At 38.1% G+C, this 16,824-nt stretch overlaps 1 protein-coding gene across 5 annotated transcripts in view; it reads right to left on the reverse strand.

Annotated features, from left to right (window-relative positions):
* POU2F1 (POU class 2 homeobox 1) overlaps nt 1-16,824 on the reverse strand; it is a 186,946-nt gene that overhangs the window by 34,786 nt on the left and 135,336 nt on the right. For all 5 annotated transcript variants that reach the window (XR_005362148.1, XM_038542646.1, XM_038542648.1 and 2 more), the window contains 5 exons: nt 16,570-16,689; nt 13,028-13,216; nt 11,448-11,574; nt 9,920-10,014; nt 3,303-3,476 (listed from right to left, as the gene is read on the reverse strand). Coding sequence is in view for 4 of the 5 variants with exons in the window: in XM_038542646.1 (XP_038398574.1) it covers nt 3,303-3,476; nt 9,920-10,014; nt 11,448-11,574; nt 13,028-13,216; nt 16,570-16,689 (705 nt within the window). In the remaining variant the exon portion in view is untranslated. The remainder of the gene's footprint in view (nt 1-3,302; nt 3,477-9,919; nt 10,015-11,447; nt 11,575-13,027; nt 13,217-16,569; nt 16,690-16,824) is intronic.

A 16,824-nucleotide genomic window follows, 5' to 3' on the forward strand; every position in this document is an offset into this window, starting at 1 on the left:
TCATGACAACTATGACAGATCCATGTGAGATTTATTTTATTTAAGGATTTTATCATTTGACACACAGAGAGAGGCAGGCAGAGAGAGGAGAAGCAGATTTCCTGCTGAGCAGGGAGCCTGATATAGAACTTGATCCCAGGACCCTGGGATCATGACCTGAGCTGAAGACAAATGCTTAACCAAATAAGCCACCCAGGTACACCCCCCTTGCGAAATTTATAATACAATTTTACTTCATATTTAAATTTTTAAAAAAGACTTGAGAGAGAGATCGAGTAAACAAGCAGGAGGGGCAGGAAGAGGAGGGGAGAGTGAGAGAATCCTAAGCAGATTCTGTGCTGAGCATAGAGCTCAACATGAGGCTCGGTCTCATGATCCTGAGATCATGACCCAAGGCAAAAACAAGCTGACACTTAACTGTGCCACCCATATGCCCCTAAATTATTTAAATGAATAAAAAGCAACAGGCCCCTCAGTTAATATACTAATTCTCATTAATTTGATATATGCTCAGTTTGGTGCTCTTGTTACTACCATGCTGAGTTCTTCCTCACAAAAGTAAATGTTTTAAGTAGTTGTGTCCTACATCATCTGAACTATATAATATCTCTGATATGTTTTTCTTTGATAAGATTTTATTTACTTATTTGACAGAGAGAGAGAGAGAGAGAGAGAAGGAGGAGGGGCAGAGACAGAGAGACAAGCAGACTGAGTGGGGAACCTAATGCAGGGCTGGATCCCAGGATCCTGAGACCATGACCTGAGTCGAAGTCAGACACTTAACTGACTGAGCCACCCAGGAAGCCCCTGATATTTTTTAACAGGAAAAAAGGAACAAAGATTGGGATTAGGAAATAATGAATATATCACATATGACAAAAGTGTTATACAATGGTATGCCTCCCAATTATAGAGAGACATTTATAGCAATCTTTTAAGCAACTAAGTAATTAGAAAATTACTGTTTAGAGGGCGCCTGGGTGGTTCAGTCAGTTAAGCATTTGCGTTCAGCTCAGGTCATGATCCCAGGGGGTCCTGGGCTGGAGGCCTGTGTCAGGCTCCCTGCTCAGTTGGAAGTCTGCTTCTCCCTCTCCCTCTCCCCTCTGCTCATGCTCTCTCTTGCTTTCTCTCTCACATACATAAAATCTTTAAAAAAAAAACAAGAGAAACACTGTTTAAAATATCTAATAACATGTATATTTACTCAGAGAATAGAGATTTTTGTTTGTTTAAACTAATAACTTGAATGTCTAATTTCCTCTGTGTGTTTATATAAACCAACAGGATACAAAGCAATCTTTGAATAGCTAACTGGGGTATGTGACTTAAAAATAAAGTTGATTTTCCCATCCTCCATCAGTAATATATGGTTTAATCCACATAGTTAAATTTTACAAAATGTTGTCTCTGGTATGTCAGTCTTTCTGGAGAAAAAAAAAAAAAAAAAAGGAAGAATCATGCCAAATAATAGGATAAAAACCATAAAGCACCAGACCATAAGGATGCTCCTTTACATATAAGAAAGAGAAATATGTTGGGTCAAACGCCACAGAAAGGGTAAACATTATTTGGGTAAAAGTTAAAGATTTTTAAAAGCCTTAATATACTTGGCATATCACTAAGGCAACAATCTCTTAAGGAACCTAAGAGTATGTTGTGCTAATAGCCTAAAAGCTGAAGCAGTGCTCGATATGCTAACCTTATACTTAGCAGTTAAACATTCAAGCTTAACTCCCTCTTATCAAACTAGTTGTATCTTCAGCTTTCTTTTTTAAAAACAAGCCAAAGGGCAGCCCGGGTGGCTCAGTGGCTCAGCGGTTTACCGCCGCCTTCAGCCCAGGGTGTGATCCTGGAGACCCAGGATAGAGTCCCACGTTGGGCTCCCTGCATGGAGCTTGCTTCTCCCTCTGCCTGTGTCTCTGCTTCTCTCTCTTTCCCTCTCTGTGTCTCTCATGAATAAATAAAAAAATAAAACCTTTAAAAAATAAAATAAAAACAAGCCAGACTGTTGAGATGTTTCAAAAGTACTAAACTCTTTTTGAATTGTAATTTGTTTCTTCACAACTGAAATTCCTCATTTTCTCTAAAATTATATCTACTTAAAAAATTATTTCATGTTCCTAATATGTATGTATGTAGTTCTTCTGAGCAGAGAAATATAAGGAATAAAAGTCTGTTCTTAAAAACACCAGAAAATTAAGATATCATCTTTGGTTTTTGATCTACCACGGTAGAATCATTATTTTACTTTCAACTGAAAATAATTCAGATAGTGTTTCAGTAGTGGCTTAATCTTCAGACAGGAATTATATTCTTAGAAAATACCAGGTTTTTCCTGATTCTGTAATATCCACTCCAATCTATACTTCAGTAACTGTTTTTCATCTAATGATCTCATATCATTTTACATGAATGTATGTATGTCTCCATTGGCCCCCCTTCTCTCCTCAAAATCTGTTTTTAAACAAGTCTTTCAAACTTTTTCCCTTTCAGTTACTATAAAAGGCCCTGCAATCTTACAAACAAAGCACTAAGGTCTAGAGCCAGATGTTCTACAAATAAAATCCTAACTGTAGTTACAGTAGCCCCAAACACAATCTTTTAAACTCTGACCATTTATTGGTCTAATTATGATTTCAGAGGCCTGTGTTCTGAGAGAAATCTTAAAGGTTTTAACCAAACATTAAATCAGAACTTTGTAATTGAATATATGACTAGCTGTCTAAATTTGTAAGTGCAGAAAATGGCTAAGAACAAGTTGAAGTCTAAAACTAAGTGACAGGGATGCCTGGGTGGCTCAGCGGTTGAGTGTCTGCCTTTGGCTCAGGGCGTGATCCTGGAGTTCTAGGATCAAGTCCCACATCGGGCTCCCTGCATGGAGCCTGCTTCTCCCTCTGCCTATGTCTCTGCCTCTCGGTCTCTCATGAATAAATAAATAAAATTTAAAAAAATAAAATAAAACTAAGTGACAGCGGCACCTGAATGGCTCAGTGGGTTAAGTAACTGCTTTCAGCTCAGGTCATGGTCCCCAGGTTCTGGGATTGAGTCCAGCATCAGAGGACTCTTCTCAACGGGGAGCCTGCTTCTCTCTCTGCTTCTCGCCCTGCTCACTCACTCTCTCTCTCTCAAATAAATAAACTCTTTATTTTAAATAAATAATAAATAAATAATACATACATACATACAAAGGGACAGCAAGGCCGAGGAACATACTGTGCCTCAGAAGCCTCTATGGACCTAGAAAGCACAGATCTGGACACAGTTAAGGAGGAAGATCCAAGTGAAGGGTGGGGTCATCCTACCTGAGTGAATCCAAGTTTGATTCGTCTTTGTTTGAAGGTCTTGGCAAATTGCTCAAGCTCCTCAAGGTCACTGGGCTCCTCCAAGCTGGGAGTATCAATTCGCTTTGGTGTGGACTGGCTCTGTGGAAGTGTCTGAATTGGGGTTGCTGCTATTGTGCGTGTTGGGGTTGCTGGCTGTTGCAAAGAACAGAAGGAGAAGAACAAGCATACAAAATGATACTTAAGTTTATCATGGAATGTGTCACAAATGAAAAACTTAAGGAAGCAGCTCTATTCATGAAGAACTATGAAGACCATGTAACATTGTAGAAGGTACAACAAAATGCTCAGCCAGAAAAGCAGAGTGTGAAATTGGGTGTACTATAATTACAGTTAAAGTTAAACATATAAGTCCATGAAGAAGTAAGTACTGAAAAATGAAACCCCTTATATTTGGGTTTTCAAATATATGTATGCATAAAATATGTGTGTTCAGAACATACATAATAAATTACTCTATTTTAAAGAATCTATTTCATAAATAGACCCCTTAATCTGTAAGTAAGTTTCTAAACAGCAGGGACCATATCAATCTTGCTTATCACTACCATACCTCCAACTTGTGACACTGTATTATAAAAAGAGTAAGATTAAAACGATTTTAAGGGAAAAGCAAATCATCTATCATTTAAATAAGTTACTAGCTTCCTTTTTGTGTATTTCTTCCCATAGACCTACATTTCTTTCCTTTTTTTATCCTGTTTTTGATTTGTTGCACTGTTTCATCTGTAAATGTTTCTTTCACAAGTTAGAAGTAATTTCCAAATTTTCAATAACAACATACACCTCACAGATCAGAGTAACTTTTATGATATGATTAAGACATTGGAAGGGGTCACAGAGCAGAAAATCAAAACGGTAAACTTTGTTTTTACTCAGGTATGACTGACATACAAAACAGCTGTATATATTTAATGTGTACATCTTGATGAGTCTGAAGATAGTATACATTCACGAATATATACTGTCACCATACACAATGCCCTAAACTTACTCATTACCTCTGGCAAGTCCATCCCTCCCTTGGATCTACATTCCTTTTTTTTTAAAGATTTATTTACATTCTTAAGTTTAATTACAGTACATATAATTTTATACTCTGCTTCACAATTATCACTTTCAAAGGCTGAGGCAATATTATCGTTAATTAATTTAATAATTTCTTCATTGCTAAACACATTTTCATTTATGTTCTCACTAACATAGTTAACACCATAATGAAAAACTTTGTGCACAGGGTAATTTACCCCACCATCGTAATTAGTTCTTTGAGATAAATTCACAAGTGATTTTCTGCAACTGGATAAAGGGTACACCATAAACAGTTGCATGGCTTTTGATACACATCATGTTGGTTCTCACTATAAAATGCTAGTTTCTTCCACATGATTATGTTAGCAGTTTTTTTTTTTTTTTTATGTTAGCAGTTCTTAAATATGTTTTGCTAATTGAGGGAGTATATGGTACTTGACTATTGCCTTGATTTGTATTTCTCTTATTACTCAAAGTAAAATTTTTCTGTGCCCATTATTACTTATATTTCTTTATCAATTTATTTATATCCACAACCCATCTATATATTAATGATCTCCTTATCCTCATCCTTATTGAGCTCATCAGATGTTAGAGATTAAGCCCTTGTCTGTTTTATTAGTACAAACAGATTTCCCAATCTGCTTTTTCTCCTTTTATTTTTCAGCGTACGTAAGTTTTAAATTGTCATTTGGGTTATTTTTCTTTTCCTTTCTAATACCTTGTTGCTTCAAATCTGAGAAAGCTTTTACTTATTCTTAACTCAGATAAAATTCCTTTTAATAGACTGCTAGCTTCCTCTTACATATTTTTAAATATTTATTTAAATCTATCTGAGATTTATTTGGGGACATGAAGGTATACTCTTTCTTTTTCTTTTAAAGAAACTATTAAATTTCCTTATTACACAAACACAAGGCTACTCTGTTTTACTCACAAGCCCTGAGTAGAACCTGCCCTTGCCAGTATTCATTAGGAGAAGGTGTTGCCCTGACTGCAAAAACAGTTGCAGAGTTGACCCTTCCTGTGACCAGCAGCTCAGGTGAGAGATTATAAACCAGGGTTACAGATGAAGTCTGTGGCTGTGAATTTTCTTGTCATTTAAATGCATCATACACCCCAAACTTCGAGCTGGATAGTAATATGTTTTTTCCAGCTGAACCAAATGGCCCAGAAAACTACACAACAGACACGCCACAGGCCTACAAATGGAGTAGGCTCCTTTCTATCATCCTGCTTCAATGAAGACAACCAAGTCCATCTCTATTAGATGTTGCTGACACTGAGTAATTTTCAACCTGACCATTCTGGAGGAGTCAAAAGTAGCACCAACCATACTAAAATCCTATGCAGTTGTACATTTCCTGGTGTGACTGGTGGATAGGTAGAAGTGTGTCTCAATTCTCTGTTACTTCATCTCCAGGCTTGACATAGCCCCGTTCTCAAATAATAAAGGACTAAAAATAGTTTGAGTACCTTCAGGTGGAGTGGTTACAGATAAGTTATCCCTGAGGCTGGACTGGGCTAGATCTAGAAGTAGTCGAGTAGAGTTCACTGAGCAGGAGTCAGGATAAAGCTACAACAGCCCTGCCACTGTGCCCAGAGCACAGAGGCCAAGAAGGAATTGCTGGTACGGGCTTTTTTCAAAACTCCAACCTGACTTTTATATGCAGCATATTCACAATTAAATGCAAATTTAAAAGTGTACAGTTTAATGCTCTATATAAAGTGTACAACTGTATATAGTCATGAACTGCTATGACAATTACAACACAGAACATTTCTATCCCTTACAAAAGTTTCTTTGTGCTCTTTGCTACCAATCTCCACCCTTAGCCCTCAGCCCCTGGCAGTACTGATACGATTTCTATCCCTATAGTTCTATCTTCTAAAACACCATACACATTGAATCATATGGTATTCAGACCTTTTATGTTTCGCTTCTTTCACTTAACATAATGCTTCCAAAATTTAAACATGCTGGTGAATGTTTCAGAAGTATTTGTATTGCTGAGTAGTATTCCATCCTATGGATATGGAAAAATCATGTTACTTATTCACCAACTGATGGACATTTAGATTATTTCCGGTCTGGGTGATGATGAATAAAACTGCTTTGAACATTTATATACAGGTCTTTGTGTGGACATATGCTTCCATTTCTAGGAGGAGAACTGCTGGGTCATAACGTATGTGCATATTTAATTTTATAAGAAACTGCCGGGCAGCCTGGGTGGCTCAGTGGTTTAGCACCACCTTCAGCCAAGGGTGTGATTGGAGACCCGGGATCGAGTCCCACGTCAGGCTCCCTGCATGGAGCCTGCTTCTCCCTCTGCCTGTGTCTCTGCCTCTCTCTCTCTGTGTCTCTCATGAATAAATAAATAAAATCTTGAAAAGAAAAGAAAAGAAAGAAAAGAAAAGAAAAGAAAAGAAAAGAAAAGAAAAGAAAACTGCCAAACTGTTTGCACCAACTTACAACCCCACTAATGATATATAAAACAGCCCAGTTGCTTTACACTTGGTATTGTCAGAGTCTTTTTAATTTTGCTCTTTCTAGTGGATGTGTAGTGCTATTTCCTTTGCATTTCCCTGATGACTAATGATTTTGAGCATTATTTTGGTATGTTTACTGGGCTTTGCATATCTTCTTTGGTTAAATACTTTCAAACATTTTGCACATACCCATCCTTTTTTTTTCTTTTTAAGATTTTATTTATTTATTCACGAGAGACACAGAAAGAGAGAGAGAGAGAGGCAGAGACACAGGCAGAGGGAGAAGCAGGTTCCATGCAGGGAGCCCGACGTGGGACTCGATCCTGGGTCCCCAGGATTAGGCCCTGGGGTGAAGGCGGCGCTAAACCGCTGAGCCACCCAGGCTGCCCCCTGCCCTTTTATTTTTTTTTAAAATCAAGTTGTCTTATTATTGAGTTGTGTGAATTCATTATAAAATCTGAACAGTCTTTTATCAGATATAAATTTGAAGAATATTCTCTTTCATTCTGTGCCTTTTAGTATTTAAAAAAATTTTTTTTAATTTTTATAAAATTAAATTTATTAATTTTTCTTTTATGATTAGGCTTTTCATGTCCTTTATTTTTTAAGATTTTATTTATTTATTCATGAGACACACACACAGAGAGAGAGAGAGAGGGAGAGAGAGAGAGAGAGAGAGGCACAGACATAGGGAGAAAGTAGGCTCTACGCAGGAAGCCTGACATGGGACTTGATCCCGGGTCTCCAGGATCACACCCTAGGCTGAAAGCGGCACTAAACCGCTGAGCCACCCGGGTGGCACTAAACCGCTGAGCTACCCGGGCTGCTGTTCTATTTTTTTTTAAAGGATTTATTTTATAGTGAGAATGCAGGCATGTGAGAGGCAGAGGAAAGGGAGGAGAGAAGCAGATTCCCTGCTGACTGTGAAGACCAATACGGGGTTTGACCCATGACCCCAAGATCATGACCTGAGTTGAAATCAAGAGTTAAACTGAAAAAAAAAAAAAAAAAAAAAGAGTTAAACTGAAAATCAAGAGTCAGACACTTAACTGACTGACACACCCAGGCACCCCCTTTTGGGTCCTATTTAAGAAATCATTACTTTGGGGCACCTGGGTGGCTCAGTTAAGTGTCTGCGTTTGGCTCAGGTCATGATCATGGGTTCCTGGGATCAAGTCCCATGCTGGGCTCCCTGGTCAGTGGAGAATCTGCTTCTTCTCTCTCCCTTTGTCCCTCCCTACCGCTTGTGCTCTCTCTTTTTCTCAAATAAATAAAATCTTTTAAAAACCATTTTATTTCCAAAGAAACAAAGATTTTTCCCTAAGTTTTCTTCTGGAAGGTCAGGTCCATAACCTATTTCAAATTAATCATTGTAAATTGCATAAAATAAAATCAAGATTCTTTTTTTTTTTCCCTTGCTGATGGATAACCAAAGACTTTCCTTTTCTCACTGAAATCCTTTGGCTCCTTTGTGGAAAATCAGTTGGCCATAGATGTACAGGTCTACTTAACCTTCTTTCTGTTTCATTTCTATCCATGCACCATTATCATGCTATCTGCATTACTGTAGCTTGATAACAGTTCTTGACATGAGGTAATCTTTTAATATTTTTATTTTCAAAATTGTTTTGATCATTCTATGTCCTCTACAATTCCATATAAATGTTAGAAAGACCATGCAAATTTCTATTTAAAAAAGCCTATTGTATTGACTGGAATTGTGTTGAATTTATAGATCAATTTGGAAAAGAATTCACATTTTAACAACTTCTTCTGATTCAAGAAAATATTATATCTCTCCATTTAATTTCAACTCAGCAATATTTTGTAGTTTTCAATGTTTAATTAAGTCTTACAAATGTTTTAAATTTTAAAATGTTTTAAATTTATCCATAAGTACTATAAATATTTTTCCTCTTAATTTAAACTTCCAAACAACAAAAAACAAAAAAACAAAAAAAAACAAAAAACTTCCAAACAATCATAGTTAATACTGATTATAAGAATATAATCCTACATTCTTGCTAAATTCACTTATTAATTCCAGCAGCTTTTTGTAGATTCCTTAGGATTGTGTACATAGACGATCATGTCCTCTACTAAATAAAACAGGTTTACATCTTCCTTTCTAATCTATATGTCCTTTATTTCTTTTTCTTGTCTTATTGCTAGGACCTATAGTACAATGCTGAATAAAAGTGGTAACAGCGGACATCCTTGCCTTATTCCTGATCTTAATGGGAAAGTATGATGTAGGTTTTTTTTTTTTTTGTAGATGTCTTTACTCGGTTTGAAAACTATTCCTATTAGCAAGAATTTTTATCTTAAACAGATGTTGAATTTTGTCAAACCTGTGCTAATGTGCTAATGATAACTTCCAAGATTACAGATAAAGAGAATCAGAGCTGGAAGAGGGATTCAGGATCAGTCAGTTCAATCATCTAATTTACAGAAGAAAAAAATGACGGTCCACAGAGGTGAAATGACATGCTCAAAGTCATAGCTGGTTAAGAAATAAACTAGATCTAAAGCTCAAATCTTAAGATACCTAGACATACACATTTTATATAATTAAACTCTAGTAGAAATGAGCTAAAGCAACATCTTGAAGTTGAGAGGAAAGAAAATAGAGATATCAGAGCTTCTTTGCAATTTCTGAGATAGGACAAAGGACAATGATGTGTTTCAACTAAGGCACTAGGTTTCTAGCGCAAGTGGTAATCTCTACTGCCAACCACAGGGAGGGGTGGAAGAAGACAAGAAGATGTCAAATAGTCAGAACCCATTACTCATCTGCCACTAACAAAGTTATTCTTTATAAACATAAAAGAAAATAGGAACTCCTCGAAGATTTTCAAAGACTACGTCAATTTGGTAGCATTGTTTTACAAGCTGATGAGTTTTGCTTTGAATTTTTGATCAGTTTGTGAAAACTATCTGGATAACTTTTAGTAGAGTATTATGGGGTTTCGCTGTTTTTAATTTAATAAAGTTCAAGAATCCCTCAAAACACCAGGGCAAGAGAAAGCAACCCTTAATGGGAGAAAACTGACCTGGGAGGTGAGGGTGATGCTTGGCTGCGACTGTAGGAGGTTGGCTTGGCTTTGCTGAGGTAGTTGCGTTAAAAGATTTTGCGCTTGCAGGAGTCCTGTAAAACATAAACATGTCATATCAGAAACAATAAAGATTATTGCGAACATACGGCAAAATAAAATATAAGAAAGTAAAATGAAGATCTCCTACTGATCTCTTGATAACCTTATCGATCTTAAAACTTTTAATGTCTTATTTGCCTTAAATTCAAACTTGTTAAACATGACTTGAGTAGGAAGAATTGGACATCAAACTAAAATTGATGTGTATGTGTTTGATAACCTGTCTGATGACCTTTCTGACTGGCCAATCCTTTACATTAGTAAGGAATAGATGAAAATGAAGAAATATTCTAAATGGAAGCAACTTGAAACTCAAAAAAGAGCTCATCTTACCCCAGAATCCAGTAGAAACTGCCAGTATACGTTGGACCAGAGAACTGTCTGGTTCATGAAAGGAGCAGACTATCTATTAAGTGGAACAGATATTTACACAACCAAAGATTTTGGAGGGCAGCCCGGGTGGCTCAGCGGTTTAGTGCCGCCTTCAGCCCAGGGTGTGATCCTGGAGACCCGGGATCAAGTCCCACGTCAAGCTCCCTGCATGGAGCCTGCTTCTCCCTCTGCCTGTGTCTCTGCCTCTCTCTCTCTGGGTCTCTCATGAATAAATAAATAAAATCTTAGAAAAGAAAAAGATTTTGGAATTAATCATTAAGAGGAAGGCTAAAGGACAGAAATAATGCGGACTTGGTAGAGATGCACTTTCCCTTGGGAGAAAGCCTCGCTACCCTGTCACTCTCCACACTGATTCCATTAACCAACTATAAACATGACTGAACTTAACTGATACAGAAATGACACGACAATATTTACCACTAAAAAATCTGCAACTTCTAATATAATACTCTTCTCACACTTTAAAAGAAAATATATGATTGTTAGAAGCATATGATTTTAATGCTCAGCCCACATTTTTTAATACATTCCCAAGAAAAACTATCAAAATACCAGAAGTAATTTATGTTGAAGGATTTCATTTAGACTTTTGGCCAAACTCTTGGTCCCCCCTAGTGATTAAACAGATGAAAGACAGTAAAAGACGACTTCAACATGTGGTGTGCATGACCAAAAAATATATTTTTCTTAACATGAATACCGAGGTTATTTATTTATTTTCAAGATTTTATTATTTATTTGAGAGAGAGAGAGAGCGCACACACAAATCGGGGGGAGAAGGAGAGAGACCAGAAAACTCCCCGCTGAGCAGAGAGCCCAATGCAGGACTGGATCCCAGGACCCCAGGATTGTCATCTGAGCCGAAGGCAGATGCTTAACAGACTGAACCACCCAGGTGCACCTGAATACTGAGTTTAAAGTAAATGAAATGAAAACATTGTGCTGATAGACAGAATGACAGCAGCGGATGTACGGTTCCTTAAGTGGCAGCCCTATGCAGTGCTATGCTAGGGGTTGCTGGGGAGGAGCTCACCCTGTTGGCCCTGGGGTGTCTGTGAGATGATAAACTGCGCTGGCTGCAAGTTGGTGGTTGGATGCACCAACACAAACTGCTGCAGGTTGAGATTCTGCTGCTGAAGCTGCTGCAGTTGCTGCAGATCCTAGAAAACCAGAATTAAAACACAGATTGGAGATCCTGAAACAAAAACTCCCTGAATCATAAGGTTCCCAGATTATGAACTGTGTCACCCACATAAAAAAGAGTTAGTAGTTTACATCCTTCCATTCTTGGGAACTGGGTGTGCTCTGAGTATGTTCACAAAGCATGGGAGGAAACCTGGGACCACCCCAAGGATTTATGATTCTTGGGGGTATCTGCTGCATCATAACTTAGGCCAAACCTAATTTCCAATAGTTATTTCCAATTTCCTCAGAACAAATGATTACGGTTGAGTGTTCTAACATGTAAAGACCAATATGGGCTTTAAAATCAAGTGAGAAAAGAATATTTGAAGAGTATTTGAATATTCAACTGATCTTTCTCAAAGTAAAAATTGAGAGCACTATGTCTGAATTTGCATCAATAAATTAAAATATCTATAATGATTCATTAAATCTGACACAAGTATGAGAAATCAGTGTAAAAATACCTAAAAATAGCTATCCATATAAAAATCCAATCCATAGTGTATTAAACTTGCTCATCTTGGTTTTAGCATTTTATAATTTTCAATTTGCTTTCGTGCACATTATCTTATTAGAATAATGTCACCATAGGGTCTCAAATCTTACACACTAAAAACATGTATTTGGTGATGAAGAAAGTACCCCAAACTAAACATTATCTTGATAAAACCTGTATATAATGGTCATAAGGATTAGTGATATCTATTCTTTACTCATATAGTTAACTGGCTTTTTTTTCCACATCTAATCAAACTCTAGCTACAACACAAATCCACTTCTGAGTCTTCTCTAGGGGGATAAAGACCCTCGTCTAGCACTAGACTCATAAGAATTCTTTGTATGACTTACTGATATGACACTTGTACTTTTTTCCTCTCCTTGAAATAAAGGATTTCATTTACCTTTCTTCCTTGGTAGTACTGTCTATGCCTCTTAGATAACTTTTTATTATCTCTCGATACCTTGCCTTAAAATGTGAAAACTGAAACCAAACAACATTCTAATACAGTTCTGTCGGAGTTAACCACTCTGTAGCAGAAAGATGATGTGCCATCTCTCACACACACAAGTGTCAACATTCACTACAGAGCACATGAAAGAACCCATGCCTGCCATAATTAGCTAATTAAAATAAATACAGTAATCCTCTGCTTCAGAAATATGCCAACTAATTATTCAAGAATTGTCACTTAATATAAACAGTTATTCAAATAATCAGTTATGTGTTTATAATATCAACTCAAATAAGCAAACAAACATATTACTTCTTGTTCAGTGGTAAGGAAGGCTACCACATAGTTCACTGATCTAGAGCTTTCCAGGCCTTGAAGGACCTACATGAACAATCAGAAAGTGAATTTTATACTAAAGAAAACCTGTCGTTTTTTTCTCAACTTCCTGCTCCAGCCCCAGGAGCTACTCACTCACCTGTGCGATCTGGATGGGCTGAGACAGGGGGATCTGCGTCATGGGCGTGGCGGCGGAGGCTGAGATGGTAGCACCAGCAGCGCTGTGCTGCTGGCTAGCGGAATGCTGCTGCACTGCAGCAGCCAGCAGCTGGGCCTGGGCCTGGGCCTGCTGTAGCAGTAACTGCTGCTGGGCTGGCGTCAAAGTAAGCTAAACAAAATGAGAACAAACAATCTGAAAGGTTTGAAGGAGAAGGGGCCCTGATGCAAGCCAATTTACTTTGTGTAGGTAACTCAAGTGGTGTAAGACCTTGGCTACCCAACTTCACACGGTTACTATGACACTAAACCATTCATCAGCAATCAAGCTACCATTACTAGCAGAACATTTAAATGAAAATGGTGTTCCTCACTCTGGACTTAAACAATCATTCAAGCTTGTCCAGGGCCCTGGGGTTCAGGCAAAAAAAGTAATTAACTAGTAAGCAAGGAAAAAAAGAATCAATGCTGACAGGATATGAAAAGAAATTTACACCAAACAGAACATCAAGTGATTAGTCAGATGAATGAGGAACAAGGATGCTGGGTCTGACCACGGAAAGAACTGATAAGGCCCAGCTGCTTGCCATTAGCATGAATCTCTGCCATATTCCATCATTTCCATTATGCCCTAAGATATGACTAAAGAATATGAGCTCCATTTGTTTCTTTTCCAAGTCTCCCGACAGCCCTCCCCAACCCAGTCCTTTCTGTTATTGAAAAGCACTGGGTCTCTGCAACTTCACATCCCCTTCCTAACACATTATCTCGGTGAAACAGGTGGTGACAGCCGCTCTCTTTACATGCAAATGAATCCTAATGCCCAGGTTTAATAGAAGCTCCAGCCACAAGAACCTGGAATCCCAAGTGTCTCTTACTATTGTAGACACTAATCACCCCAAACAAACCCAAACAGTAAAACAGGAAATGTATTTAGAGCAGATTTAAACTTGCTTTCATAATGCAACTTATTTCAAACACAAAGTAGTGTGTTTTGCCTTCCTTTCGGTGGCATATTCTAATCAGACAAGAAAGAACCCTAGAATATCTTTTTACTTTTAAAAGTTTTTTTTTTTTTTTTAAATAATCTCTACCCCCAACATGGGGTTTGAACTCATGACCCTGAGATCAAGATTCACATGCTCTTCTGACTGAGCCAGCCAGGTACCCCACCTTGGAATATATTCTTAAGTGCATTCACTTAGTGGTACAACCCTCCTAAAAGGGTCCAATACAATCTGCATATTAGAGTCAAAAGAATCAAAATCAAACCATTCAAAAACTTAATATCTATCAAGTATATTTGCTTATAAATATTTTATATAATATATAATACACAAATATATCAATCTCTATTGAAGGAATTTTTATTTTAAAAATTTTATTTAAATTCAATTATAATTAACATATAATGTATTATTAGTTTCAGAGGAACAGTTTAGTGATTCATCAGTTACATATCACACCCAGTGCTCATTATATCACATGCCCTTCTTAATGCCCATCACCCTATTACCCCAGCCCCCCACCCACCTCCCCTCCAACAACCCTCAGTTTGTTTCCTAAGGTTAAGAGACTCTTACAGTTTGTCTCTATTAAGGGGATTTCTAAAAACAGTTTTGCAACATGTCTTCTTTTTTTTTTTTTTTTAAGATTTTATTTATTTATTCATGAGAGACACAGAGAGAGAGGCAGAGACACAGGCAGAGGGAGAAGCAGGCTCCTCACAGGGAGCTTGATGTGGGACTTGATCTCTGCACTGGGATCATGCCCTGAGCCACCCAGGTGTCCCAGTTTTGGGACATTTCTTAAAAGAGCTTTTCCATTACCAAGACATACTTAACAAAAAAAAAAAAAAGAAAAAGAAAAAGAAAAAGAAAAAAGAAAACATTGTGTGGGCTGATGTGATATGAATTGAACAATAACAACTCTTATCTCTCTCCTAGCCTTTCCACCCACAAAGTAACAGACAAATGTTCAACATTGGAAAAATATTTTTGGAGTCTTGGGCAGCCCGGGTGGCTCACCTGTTTAGCGCCGCCTTCAGCCCAGGGCGTGATCCTGGAGACCCGGGATGGAGTCCCATGTCGGGCTCCCTGCATGGAGCCTACTTCTCCCTCTGCCTTGTCTCTGTCTCTCCCTCCCTCTCTCTCTGTCTGTCTCTGTCTCTCATGAATAAATAATAAAATGAAATCTTTTAAAATATATATTTTTGAAGTATTAAAACAAAGAAAGCTGAAAAGTTAAAAACTTAATATATTCATGAGAAGGCCAATTTATTACCAATAAAAGTAAATGACATTTATTGATGGTTACGTGCCAAACACTGTTCTTTGAGTTTCACAAATATTGGGACTCTTCACCTTTGAATAATATGAGATGCATCTTACATGGAGAACATCCTCATCTAACTGAAAGAAAAATGAGGCATAGGGAGACAAGTAGATTAGCCCAGACAGCAAACTGCAGAGCCAGGGCAGGAGACCAGAGGTTTCATTTGAGAACATTACACCGTGACTTCAAAGAAAATGTTTTTCTTTTGTAGGTACTGGTCTGTTCTTTAACTTCTACTCTGCAGCAATATCAGAACTCCAAACTAACCACTATAATTTCATCAATGTAATGGTCTCAGTTACAGGATGACTTCACTGGCATGATGAAGCAACGGTTGAAACATGAGTTTAAAGAAGTGTTTAGTTTATCTAAAGCATCTGCAAAAGTAAGAAAAGATACCCTGAAAACTTATGACAAAGGTAATTCCTTTTTCAGAGCTGCCTACAGAAAATTCCTACAGTACAGAAAATAGTGTCAGGCAAAACCATGTCACTGTCCACTCTAAACCATTTTTCTTTCTTTCTTTCTTCCTTTCTTTCTCTTTCTTTCTTTCTTTCTTTCTTCGGGAGGGATGGCGTTATTTCGTTGAGGGGATGGGGAGGATGCGCGGAGGAGGAGGAGCCGAGGTACTCACGAATCCTCCTCCTCTTCTTCTTCTCCTTCTTCCTCCTCCTCCTCCTCCTCCTCCTCCTCTTCTTCTTCTCCTTCTTCTTTCTTCTTTTTTTTTTTTTTAAATACTTTATTTATTCATGAATGACACAGAGAAAGGCAGACACACAGATAGAGGGAGAAGCAGGTTCCCTGCGGGGAGTCCTGGACTTGATCCCAGGACCCCAGGATGAGGACCTGAGTTGAGCCAAAGGCAGATACTCAACCACTGAGCCACCCAGGCATCCTCCTCTACCTCCCCCCGTCCCGATTTTTAAAGGGTTTTATTTATTTATTTGAGAGAGAGAGAGCATACAAGTGGACAGAAGAGCAGAGGGAGAGGAGAAACAAGACTCCTCGCTGAGCAGGAGCCCAACGCAGGGCAATCCCAGCACTCTGGGATCATGATTCAAGCCGAAGGCAGACACTTAACCGATTGACCAAGCCACCCAGGCGCACCTACTGCAAAAAACAGTACTAATCAGGTATTGACCAATGGCAGTTCCAACACAAAGCTTATTAGAATTCTTAGTGGAGACTTACCCCAGTTATCTGTCCTCCAGCCAGCATGAGCTGGGTCTGGGGGATGGCTGCCTGCACTGAAGGCTGCTGGGAAGGCTGGCTTGGCTGCTGTGACTCTCCGGATTCTTCATTAGATTTAGACTGAGCAGTTCAGGAAGGAACATGAGAGTTCAAGTGACTGACTAAAAAAACTGTACTTAAAACTCCATATTTTAAGAATTATTTACAACATGAATTTATCTAGTCATAGGTTTTCTGGTTTCCCTCTTTTCCTTT

This window comes from Canis lupus, chromosome 7 (assembly GCF_011100685.1).
Source record: "Canis lupus familiaris isolate Mischka breed German Shepherd chromosome 7, alternate assembly UU_Cfam_GSD_1.0, whole genome shotgun sequence".
Classification (NCBI taxonomy): domain Eukaryota; kingdom Metazoa; phylum Chordata; class Mammalia; order Carnivora; family Canidae; genus Canis; species Canis lupus.